The sequence below is a fragment of the Nyctereutes procyonoides genome, unplaced genomic scaffold (assembly GCF_905146905.1).
Source record: "Nyctereutes procyonoides isolate TBG_1078 unplaced genomic scaffold, NYPRO_anot_genome, whole genome shotgun sequence".
NCBI lineage: Eukaryota > Metazoa > Chordata > Mammalia > Carnivora > Canidae > Nyctereutes > Nyctereutes procyonoides.
In genome coordinates, this window is record NW_026575047.1 from 33,187,022 (window position 1) to 33,199,579 (window position 12,558).

The following is a 12,558-nucleotide window of genomic DNA, read 5'->3' on the forward strand; positions in this document are numbered from 1 at the left end:
TGTGAGACAGATTGGGCCCAAGGACAAGGCAGGATCACAGAGCGGGCACCAAGCAGCCTGATGAAAGGGAGAGGCTGCCAGACCCTCTTGGCTGAAGACCTGGCACAGAAAGGGGCCCGGCATGGGGCCAGGACGGGCCCAGGAGGGGCCGGCCTGTGCTCTCTAGGACAGGGCTTCCCTGGAGCCGGGACGCGGGGTGCCAGTGCAGCACCTGCGGAGCGCTGGTCCTCCCTGGCCTTCTCAAAGCACAGTCACCTTCCCTGCTGAAAGAGGATGCTTCTCCCCCACCCCAGAACATTTAGTGATGAGTGTGTGGGTTTTTTTCCAACATTTTGTATTCAAAATCATTGCAAAAGTCAAGGCAAGGTCACTCAAAGACCTCTCTTGGTGGAGATCTTTGTAGGCATTAAAAAAAAAAAAGTGGTTAGATTATCACTGGTAGAGTGAACACGGGTGGAAGAAATGCGGGGATGAAGGTCACTAAGCAGCTCGCTCCCCTCAATAGCAGATGCATGGTGGTGACACGACGGGACACGGCTAACTTCCCAGACCAGCTCTTCACTCTTAAACATTTAACAGAAACTGCTGTTACAAAGAAAAACTACCTACAGCCCACTGAGAAGTTGAAACAGGTCGAGTGACATTCCTCCAGCTCAGGTGCTTCGATGTTGATACTGAGGGCAAAGGCAAGCCTAGCCCGACCGCAGGATCCTGTCAGTCTACTGGGACATATAAAATTCCTTTAGAAGCTTCCTTCATCTCTACCTCCCAAGATCCATGTTGGCAATCATCCCCCAAGCGTATGACCCACCGACATGCATCTGAAGGGTCTCAGGACAAGGGTTTTACTGGATTGTATTAAACGACCTTCCCCTTAAAATGACCTTCTCCCTCTTCTATACAAACCTTCCATTTTGTACTACTCCTGGGAGCTCCCATCTACTTGCTACTTGGGGGGCCATCTGGTTCCTGAATCGCTTAACAAAGCTAATTAAGTCTTCAAATGTACAGAGTTGAATTTTGTTTTTTTACACTGCATTCATCTGTAAAGCTAGTTTTTTGTTTATTCATTTGAAAGAGAGTGTGAGCAGGGGGAAGGGCAGAGGCAGAGGGAGAAGCAGACTCCCTGCTGAGCTGGGAGCCTGAGGGGGGAGCTAGATCCCAGGACACCCCCCCCCCAATCATGACCTGAGCCAAAGGCAGACAACTGAGCCACCCAGGCACCCTGGAAAGCTTGTTTCTTCCCTAGCAACTGTGAATTGCATCATGCAGAAACACCTTTCTGTCCCTGACCATTGCGGGGTGATTTTTCTTCCCACCCTGGGCCTGGGTGCCCCAAGATCACTGGTGCCAGGCCCTCCTTTATAGCATGGTGATTCTGGGGGGCCTCCAGGGTCAGCAAGGAAGCAGACTGGGGTCACAGATCTGGGAGACTGTGTCTCCACAGGCCCAGCCCTCAGCTTACTGGGAAGGGACCAGCATGGCTCTTCTGAGCAGGGTGAGCTGGGAGAGAAAAGTGCTCCTGCATTGGCACAGACCGCCCCCACTCCGCCCAGCCCACTTTATGCTCCCCATAACCATAGGGCCAGACCTCTGCTTGCGGGCCCTTCCACATCCAGCACCAGAGGCCAGATGAAGAAGTGGAATTACGAGCTTTTACACGGGGCAAAGAGGAACCACCGAGAAAGACAGAGGGGCCCAGGTGATCGTCATCCGGGAGGCCCTACCCTGAGACAGAAGGCTGCCCACTCTCCAGAAGCCCAGGATGTTGTCCTACTTCTGAGGAAATGGCTCTGTGGGTCCAGGAGCTCTGGGGAAAGGCACGTGTGGGGAGGACCTGACCCGGGAAACCCCAGAACTGTGAGCTTGACTCTGGAGTCCAGGTCCCCCTGAGAAGGATGTTTGTGCTCAGCAAACATGACCGAAGGCTCCTCGTGTGTGGCCCCAGATCAGCACAGGCCCCAAACCATGTTGGTGCAAGTTCTGAGTCCCCCCAGCCCTCCCTCCCCACCCCCACTACTCCCGGCTGCGGGGGGTGCACACCCTGGCCTCTGGAGTGCCTGGGTGGCAGAGGCCCACAACAGGGAGGCGGGAGCGCACAGGCAAGGAGGCCCTGGCCCAGGCAGCACCTAGACAATGATGGGAAGCCCGCAGCAGGACGCAGGTGTGCAAGAGCCAGCCCCTTGGGGATGGGATGGGACGGATGGCGAATGCAGCAGAGAGCAGACACGAAGAACTGCCGCTTTGGAGAGCTGGGGAGGAGCTGTGAAGGGAATAGGACACAGAGCAGGAAAGGCCCTGCAGGCGGGCCTCGCTGGGGCCCTGTCCCAGAGGCCTGGGGCTCCTAGCCCTTGCAGCACAGTGGAGCTCCTCAGTGACTTTAAATGCTGGCTTCAGGGCCCCGCTGCCCTAGAGCTGCAGTTTCATGGGGCTGTGCTGGTCCAAAGCTTGCCAGCTGGCCACACAGCTAGACTCAGGGTCTTGGAGGGTTTTCAGCTCAAAGAGATCTGGTAGGATTTACCTTTTAGGCTAACTCAGCAGCTGGTATGAGATTTGGATGAGGAGGATGAGGCTGGAGGCAGGGAGGCCAGCAAGGAAGCTGCAGAGTAAGGAGCCCTCCAGGGATGCCGGTTGGGGAGTCCCACAGCCCCTGCCCAAAGCACATCGGGGAACTGGGAGAGGCCTCAACAGGGTGAAGAGAGAAGGAAGTGGAGGGGCCTCACCCTCTGATCCATCCTTTGCAGATGGGGAAAGCGTGGCTCATGGCGATGATGTGGGTGAGCCAGCCTAGGCTCCTCTCCAGTTTCACTGCACAAACAGCCCTGGTATCAAACCGTTTTTATCCACGGTAATGTATCAGACAAATATTTGCTGAGGGAGGAGGTGGGGGGAGCTGAGAAAATGAGTTTCTCGAGGACAAGCTGAGTGTCAGGGATCTCAAACCACGGAGCCGCGGGGGCAAGGGCCTGGTCTCAAGCCTAGGCACATGGCTCCCGGGGAAGAGGGCAATGAGCCCTGGGCCCCGGTGCAGCCTCCTGCAAATCCTTCTTCAGTCTAGAAAGCAAAAGGACTCCACCTGCCACCCCCCCCACCCCCCTTTGGTGCCTTCTGAGGTCTGGATGTGACACCCGGAGCAGTAGCAGCTGTGATGCCACCATGTGGATTCTTGGGGTTTGTGATTGAGAGCACTCCCAACAGGCTCCGTTCCCAGGGCTGATGCCCACAAACTAGGTGCTGAGAACAGCAGAAACTGCTTCTCTCACAGGCCTGTGAGTCCAAAATCACGGTGTCAGCAGGGTGGCTCCTTTGTGGGGCCTCAGAGGGAGACTCTTCCTGCTGCTCTCCTACCTTCTGGAGACAGCCTGAAATCCTTGGGGTTTCCCACCACACAGCCCCTTAACTCCAGCTCCTGCCTCAATTAAATGCTGCCAAAGGGCTTTGATGGAGAGAAAAAGCCCACCCTCTTTGCCATCTCAGGAGGGCTGGAGCCCCACAGCCTCCAGCCCAGAGCACACAGGGCTCACCTCTGGCCTCCTCCAGAGCCACACCTCAGGAAACTGCTGTTTTCTTCTGCGAGTCAAGACTTGCAAGTGATGGGTATCAGAAAACCCAGGACAGTTTGGGATGATAAGAATAAAAGTCCAGGCTGGCCAAGACAAAGGGCTCTCAGGACACGTTTCTGTGTGTTCAAACCCAGGCCTGGCTGACCCTATAATGTGTTAATGCCCTTCAAATGGCTCTCTCATGAGATCCTCCTGACATTAGCATGAATCTCCCCCCCCCCCAGGTCTCTGTCTTAAGCAGAAGCACAGGGGGTCTTCCCTGCCGCCTGTCCCCACACTGCACTTCCTAGATCCACCAGGGCCGCGTCAAGGTCCATGCCGAGTTCTCTGAGGCACAGTGGGGGAGCCGAGGCCCAGGTAAGACAGGGCTGGGTCTGAGTCTGCCCCTGCCATGTGCTGGCTGGGGACCTCTGTGAGCCCAGTTCTCTCCTCGAGAGGAGATGAAGCATCACCCCAAGGGTTGTAGTGGAGAGGGACAGCATCCCACCCACAGGCTGCCCGCCAAGAGCCACAATGGTTAATGTCAGTTTGGCTAGTCTACAGGGCCCAGCTGCGTGGTTCTACATGTCTAGATGTTGCCGTGAAGACATTGCTTACTGGACTCAATGAGGCAGAGGACCCACCATTCTGCAGATGGGCTTCACCCCAACAATTGACATCCTCCAGAGAAAAGACCAAGGTTTCCAGGAGAGAGAGGAAGTCTACTCAAGACTATGACAGACACCCTGCTTGTTTCTGGGTAGCCTGCAGAATGCGGACTCGAGACTGTGACATTAGTGCTTATTCCAATCTCGTCACTGGCCTACTCTGTGATTTTGGACTTGCCACATCCCCACAGCTGTGTGAGCCAATTCCTTAAGTCTCTGCTTTCTATTCCTAACTTGGAAACTAGACAATCTGACCCCGTGGGGGTAGCCCTGCCAGCCTGAGGAGAGGCTGGGCTGCTGACTCCCCAATCTCAGATTTGTCAGCAGCCCCTGCCCTGCCTGAAGTAGGGGCTCCTCAAGGGAGGACGGTGGGCAGGGTAGCACAGGGAGGGAGAGGCGGGTCTGGAGGCTGCAGCACCTCCACCCCTGCACCCAGTCCTCACCTGCATGCATGGTCAGGCTGGCACCAGCCTTGCAGGGTGTTGTGGAGACACAATGAAAGTGAGTCCACAACCCATTCCCCTCAGTGGCCACATTTTAGATTCATTTTGTTTCCATTTTGTTAGATTTCATTTTGAGCCCAGAGAGAACTGGGCTAACAGATGTCCCCAGCCAGCACATGGCAACTGGGGACTTGAAACTGCTGCCACCAGGAGCCAGGGCTCCCCAGGCTTCCTTCCGAGACTCACAGGTAAGACCACAGGCCACAGGGCTGGATGTTTTTAAGACTGTTAACATTTGACCTTTAGTCTTTAAAATTTTTTATTTTATAATTTTAGGACTGTGTTTTAAATATAGGGAAGTGTAAAATGCAACCAAAAAAGATAGTGGACCCTACTCAGCTAACTTTTGTTGACATTAACAGGTAAATACAGTGCTCCTGAGCAGGCTTAGAAAATCCAGCAAGACTAGAAGGCACACATCAAGACTGAGAAGCTTGCCTTCCCCAGGCCCCCAGTTTCCCACTCCAAGGAAAGCACTAACAGTTGCTTGTGATTCCTTCCAGAAAAATGTCCATGTACCCCCAGCTTCTAGGAACCAGCATCGCACGAGGCATTCAGTGACACCATTTTTAGGCTCATAAGCACCACCCTCCACCGTTGGCCTTGATCTGCACCTTGTATTTCCACCTAGCCCCTCCCAGCAAGTGCTCAGCGGCTTGATCCTCTTGGCCTCCCGGGTCTCCACCCATCCTTCCAGCCTCCCCCAGGGCCTCCTTTCCAATGACACTGGATCCACAGCACTGCCCCAGCAGTGGCTTCGAAGGTCCATATGGCTGGGGTAGGGAGTCCAACCCATCCTCCATGTCCAGAGCCCAACCAGGGAAAGGTCCTGGTGGTGCCAGGACAGGGATGGAGATATCCGAAGCCAAGACTGAAGGGGTCATGGTCATGGTGAGGGCCAGCATCCGGTCAGATTCTGCAACCCACGACGTTTGTGAAATTCCCCATGCCTGGGTGAGGAAAGCCAGCTAACGTTTCCCCAGGCACACGGCTGTCCGGATCTAAACAGACCAACCGTTTCCTTCTTCCCACACTTGCCATCCTCCACCCTGGTGCTCCAGCCACAAATGCCTTGGCCTTTCACATTCAAAGCTTTTTCTGTCTAATCATCCGTCTTTCCTCCGTTAACCTGCCACTGGGTGAATGTGTGAGTGGACTGAGGCTGAGCAGTTGTGAGACCTCATGGTCTGCCAAGCACAGCTGAAACCGAGCGCTACGCTACGCTACGCTTCTGTGGGCAGAAGGAACAGAAGGGATCTGTTGACACCCTCTACACAGATATGCTCTGCAGCGACCTCTGTTGGTTACAGGGCTGACGGGCCTGCACATCTCACCAGCCCAAAGCACCTGCTGGGTAGCATTTGGGGCAGGGCAGGTCACGCCTGAGCCTCCTGAATGATGAGGCCTCTGGACTGTCAGCAGAGGGCTGCCCAGGGGCTGGGGGTAGCAGAGCGGTGGTGAGCTCGCCAGCATCACCAGGTGAGTGGCTGTTCCATCAGAAAGCCACAACCTTGCCATCTTGTGTGGACTCTTCGGGTCACCTTCCCAGGAAACCTGGGGGGCGGCGGGGGGGGGGGGGGGGCGGAAGGCCTCTGGATCACGGCTCATAAACCCATTCTCACCCAGCACAACTTCAGAATCAAGTAGATTGCTTCAGGAGGGGTCGGTGAGATAGGGCAGGGTGTATCAGAAGTGCCTCCACAGGGCTGGAGGTCTCCAGCACTGTGGAGGTCAGGATTCTCAGGGGGGAAGCAGGGAGGCTGCTGGGGAAGGGGCATGTGGGCTGCAGTTGAGTGCTCCCCAAGGCAATGTTCTAGAAATGGAAGATCAGTGCTGCTGCACCTCTGGCTGGTGGCTTAAGAGAGAACTGCAGGGAAGTTTATGCTAACTCAATCAGAGGCTGGAGGGCAGGAGAGAGGCATGGAGAGCCAGGGGGTTAGGGACCACTATGCACCAGGTGGTCCCATCAGCAGGTGCCTTCCCCGTATCACACATCAAAGAAGAAACCCTCGCTCCAGCTACTCCCCACTCATCTCATTCCTCTGTTTTGCTCCACAGCAGAACTCCTTCAAAGTGCTCCCCATTCTCCCTCACCATCCTTACTCCTTTTAGGTAATGGAGTGCCCCAGTCAGAAGCATCAACATGGGCAAAGGTCCTGGGGCCAGCACGTGCTTGTCATGGCTAGGGAACAGCAGAACAGCCTACCTGGCTGGAGCAGTGAAGCAGCCTAACACCCAGGAGCCAGAGGTAGGAAACTGCAGAAACTGAAGGTCAGAGGTGGGAAACTACAGAAGTCTGCCCATCTTGTCCTTTGCAGTCTGTGGTTCTGACTTGGGATTTGGTTTAAGGGATAACTGAATTCTCAGACAGATGCCAGAAAGTTACTAAGGGAGAATACCTAGGGGAAAATGGACAGCCGTTCATCGGAGAGTCCAACAAGCCTGGCTCCAGCTGACAGCTCGAGCATGACAGAGGACTGCTTCGTCAGGCAGGCATATTCTACGGGAGCACATTAAGGAACTCCTCTGTCCTTCTCGGAGTCACAGGGTGTACCATGCAGTTCAATCCATGTGGGTGACAGTGTGGGACTCATGGGACACTGAGTGATCAGACCATATACCCCGACCCCTCAGGATGCCTCTGACTGCCCAGGAACTGCATCATGGGTGTCACCAGATGACCATGCGGGAGTACCAAAGGTGGATTTCATCTGCTCAGTACCTTTCGCAGCTGGGGAATGTGTCTCAGGGCCTGTCTGGAACCCAGCCACTGTCTGCTGTCTAAACAGACTTAGTCCTAATGCAGGACTCACGTGAAAGTCCCAGGGTAGCTGGGCCTCCCCTGAAATTCCCAAAGCCTAGGAAGAGGCCCGGACACACCTGCCTTCAAAGCTCTGCCTCGAGAGCCAGCACTGAAACTGTCCACTGGCTGAGTGGTTACTGGAGACAACTGGAACGTCAAGCCCCAAGGAAGCTCAGAGAAGAGAGTGCAAAACCATCATCTTCTGGTGGCCCGGAGTCACAGAGCCAGCTCCTCCTCCAGAGCGAGTTCCTGGGGGTTTTGCAGCCCCTGCATCCTCACCTGAACAAGGAGGACAATAAAATGACCTCTCAAATTTCTGAAAATTAGATAATGTACGTTCAGTACCAAACCCCAAGTAGTTTCTAATAGACTTTTGTTTTCTCATTCCAGATGTCCAATGTGCTGCCTGCCCCTGGACAGGAGCTGTAGGAACATGGCTGTGGGCCGACAGCACAGATGGGACACTTTCGGGTCCTTGAGTGATTTTAGAACTGGATCTGTTCCACCCCATTTGCATCCCAGAGACTGACTTTATTCCTCAGGAGTTTGATGCAAGCATAGATAATACTAACCACCGCCAGTTAGAAAGGGAAATGGATTTTAAGATGTAAATAAAAGGATGTTTGCCTTAACAAAGACCTCACACTCAAAAACTGGGGACTCCCAAGAATCCCCCCCATTTTCACCACTACCCCTCTCCATCTGACACTGCTACTGTCACCCATGGTCCAGCCTACCGGGACAGCCAGGGCAGGGGCCTCAGAAACTGCAGCTCCTGTGGAAGGGGTGTGCAGTCCTCAGCCCCAGCAATCCCAGCTCTGTGCAGCTGCACCCACGGTGCTCCTGGCATCATTAATTGGTTAAGCCAGAGCACAACATACAGTTGTCCTTCTAATAAAGGACTCCAGACTTGGGGGGCTGGTCCCACAGGCCATTGGCTGTTGCAATTCCAATGGTGACAAACATCATGAGCAGCCAAATGAAGCAGAGGCAGGGAGGTAGGCAGGTCCTCTGTTCTCCCCTGCACAATCATGGAGGTGGGATCTCTACCCTCACCTCACAGGCCTTGCCTCATCCACCTTCCACAACCACACGCGAGTTTCCTACACCAGTGTTGTTGACCTGCTCAAGCCCTTCCAGCTAACCACCACTACCTCAGAGGCCTGTCCTACTTGAATCGTGGTACCTTGACCAGCAGCACAGGCATCATGTGGGCGCTTGTAAGAAATACATGACATTAGATCCTTTACAGGACTAGAAGCTGCACTTTGAAATGACCCTGGAGTTTCAGAGGTACTTTACATTTGAACAGTGCTGCTTTAGGGGCTCGGTACAGAGCCAGAAGCAGCCCCAACTGTGAAACTTTTTTTAGCGAGTGGTAGGTCATTTCAAAAATTTAAAAATATTTTTTCTTGTCACACATTCAAAAACATTTGACTATTCAGAATATACCAGTATATCTCCTGGTATGAAGAACAGAGCACATCCAGGTGCAGTCCAGAGCACAAAAACGCCAGGTGGAGAAGCAGGGAAACACAGGATCAAGTTTAAACTCTTCCAAGTCACACGCAGATGGCTATAAGCATGCCTCCTACCTCCTGCTCCTTGCAAAAACCCACACACACACACCCCCCCCATCATGTCACATTTCTACCTACTGACAGGTTCCCAGGGTGGGTTCCAGGACACTTGTTCCCTGTGCCTGGGGTGCTGCTCAGGGCTGAGCTCACACTTCTGGGTCCAGACCAGGAAACACGGGGTCTGAAAAGCTTTCTCACACCCCCAATGCTCAGTGGACTCCCTCTTCAGTGCTCCCACCACAGTAAAAACACAGGGTACGACATCTCCTGGGCCACCTGCAGCAGGCCTGGGACCACAAACCATATCATTACTAGGGCCACCTTTCACTTTCAAAACTGCCCCAGTTCAACAAATGACATGGCTACCCTCAACAGGTGCTCAGGCCGTGAACCTCAGGACACAGCTGGATCCTTACACATCCACATCATCTCTCAGCAATGCCTTCAGAACACCATGCACCCACCGGTGCCTGCAGGGACCATCCTGCCCCAGGACCCCCAGCCGTCTGCTCCTCACTCCATGCCCTCAACTTCAATTCTTAATCCAGCAGCCAGTAAATCTCCTCATTCCTGGTCAGGTCCCACCACTCCTCTGCTTAAAGCTTCATTTCCGTGTCACCTGCAGTCAGAACGATTGTCCCTTCTGACCTCACCATCTGCCACTTTCTCCCAAACCGCTTGTGTCTCCTGCTATTCCTCAGCTCTCTGCCCTGTTTGTCCCACCCACCGAGAGCACAGAACATTTTTTCCCTAGATATCCTTGCGTATATTACACACATCCGTCCTTGCTCAAACATCACCATATCAGGTATGTCACTTGACCACCCTATATCAAACAGCAACATCTCCCTCCCCAATACCCCCTTCTCTCTCTCTTTTTAAGAACTTACCACTATTGGATATATATGAATTTTTTCCTGCCTTAGCACAATGAGGCACTGTCCTAAGCTTTCAAACGTCAAATCCAAGTGTATAAGCACTTTGTTCACTGATGCACCCCTAGCACCTGTCGGTACTCAATTTACGTGGGATATATAAATACCACCAATGGGGGCACTGTATTGTGATTCTGTTTACAGAGCTGTCTTAACCCATGGGATCACCCCTCCTAGAAACTCCTAGCATCCAGCAGAGTCTCGAGTGGCACCTGGTCACAGTGAACGTTAAGGGACTGAATGAACTTCAGCTCCCTGGAGGCAGAGGTCAGACCAAATGCTTTCCAGAGGCCCCTTCCTGCTCTGCCTTTTCTGTCCTGTTACAGTCCCCACAGACAGAACCTTCCCCTGGAGTACAGGCTTTTGAGCACATTCCAAAATAGGAAGCACCGGACACCCATTCGACAATAACGACAACCAAAGGGAAACTTTCATTCTGAAAACAATTTATTTATCTCACCTTTTTCTGGCCAAGTCAATGGCTTTGGTTATTTGCACAAAGGTTCTAAAAACTGGCTTTCAGCGCTTCTTTTCTAGGCAAATGAACTTTATAGTAAGAAGCTAGAGCTCTGCTCTCAACCCCTTTGGGGTCTGCTCTGAGGACCCAAGCTGGGTACCACCTAAGCCTGGAAGATGCTACCTGCTATCAATTTGGGGCCCACCATTGGTAGCTCCATGCTCTTCTCCCCAAGCCCTCCAGGTCACGTAGATGTCATATGCAGTTGTGGCAGAGAAGCTCCTGAAATGCATGATTATATCAAAATGGTTTACCCTGAAGTCAGTCAATACACACAGTACCTAGAATTCATCCCCTATTCTAGGTTACTCACCAGACAGGTTACATGATGTGCACCAGTTAACATGCCACAGAAAAATTACATTTCTGAAAAAAACAAAACAAAACAAACAAAAGACCAAGAAACAAGCAAACAGAAAAAAAGAAAAGAAAAAAACCACAGCTCTCCTCCTCTGATATGAGAGACTGCAGAATCCCAAAATGCGGATGCCATCCATCTCCATGCCCAACAGCCCCCGGGGCTTCCCAATCTGATCCAAAGCAGCAGCATCCGCATCCTTGACCGGTCTGGGCTCTTGCTTCAGCAGCTGCAGCCAAGCAGGGTCTTCTCTCTTGCAGAAATCTGACCTCAAGTCTCTTTCATGTGTCCCCAAATTCCAGGAAGCATAAAAAAAAAGAAAAAGAAAAGAAAAAGAAAAGCAGAGCACAAGAGTATACGTCGGAACTTTAAAAAGACAATAAAGTCAGAGCAGCCTACAATCTAGGCCTATTCCCTTAGGTAACAGTATTTACCTAGAAGCTGTCTTCTCGAAACTCAATACACCTGATAATCATAATCATATCCGCATACACAATACTGAAATCCTCTTCCCAGAATAATACTAGAGACTTAGTATTCAACGTGTGAAAGCATCGTAGAGAAAGTGGAAGACTCTTGGTTTCATGAAGCCTCTCCGGTCAGTCCTCTTTACCAGCTGAACGGAGTCCATCAGCGGATAAGCTGGAGTACAAGTGGGGCAATTCATCATCATCACCACAACCTAAATTCTAGAACTCGTATCCTGGGGTCAAACAAACCCAACCAACTGTGCAGAATGCTACCGCCTGCTCCCGGGTCGTGGGAAACGCTCCGACCTCATCACACCAAGAGAAGTCCTGTCCTGCACTTGCGCTCACGCTCCTCCAGCTCGCCTCCCGGGCTTGCTTCCACCCGGCGGAGGGGGCTGGCCCACCTTCTGCAGACGTTCCCCACGGCGGTCTCTACGCCTTGCGGCTAACTCCCAACGTAAAAGCGAGACCCCGCGTCTATCGGCCCGGCGGGGCGCTCCGCGGCGGGGCTGCACGAGCCCGGGTCCAGCCAGCCGCCCCCGGCGCCCCGCACGTACCCGCCCCCGCGTCCGTCAGGCGCAGCCGCAGCCGCAGCTGTCGATCTGCCGGTGCAGCTCCACGATCCTCCGCCCCATCAGCGCGGCCTCGGCGGCCTTCCGCTCCGCCTCCTCGCACAGCCTCAGCACCCGCTCCTCCGCCTCGCCGCCCGCGCGGCGGCCGGGCCCCAGCACGCCCTCGGCCGAGGCGTCCACCTCGCTCTGGAGCTCGTCCAGCAGGCTCGCGACCTCCAGCAACTTCCGGCGGGCCCGCAGGTGCGCGCGCACGTGCTCGCGCTGGAGGGCGGCGACGCGCCCGGGGCTCGGGGGGCTCGGGGGGCTCGGGGGCCGGCCGCAGGGCTGCTCCGGCCCCCGCCGCTCGTCCGCGTCCGCGGGCCGCATCGCGCCGCCCCCGCCCCCGCCCCCGCGGCCGGCTCACGGCCCCCGAGAGGCCGAGCGGCTGACGGCGAGCGTCGGGTAGGGGGCCGAGCTCGCCGTGTGGAGCAACAGGTTGCGCCGAGTTTCCGCAGCAGAGACGGCGTCCAAAATGGGGCCCCTGCCGTCTGCCAGCGCTGCGCTCACGTGCGTCCCGTTTACGGCACGCCGGGGCTACTTTGCGGCCGGCCGGCCGTGCGTGCGTGCGTGC

General features: G+C 54.3%; 1 protein-coding gene across 1 annotated transcript; it reads right to left on the reverse strand.

The window, feature by feature from the left end:
• Window positions 1–10,460: 10,460 nt before the first annotated feature.
• Window positions 10,461–12,322, reverse strand: MRFAP1L2 (Morf4 family associated protein 1 like 2). Its single transcript, XM_055325943.1, has 2 exons — window positions 11,934–12,322; window positions 10,461–11,184 (listed from the first exon to the last, which is right to left on the reverse strand). The coding sequence occupies exon 1, from the start codon at window positions 12,312–12,314 to the stop codon at window positions 11,949–11,951; it is 366 nt and encodes a 121-aa protein (XP_055181918.1). The 5' UTR covers window positions 12,315–12,322; the 3' UTR covers window positions 10,461–11,184; window positions 11,934–11,948.
• Window positions 12,323–12,558: the final 236 nt, after the last annotated feature.

Coding starts and splice junctions, on each gene's coding strand:
- MRFAP1L2 (XM_055325943.1), bottom strand. CDS start 12,314: ATGCGGCCCGCGGACGCGGACGAGCGGCGGGGGCCGGAGCAGCCCTGC.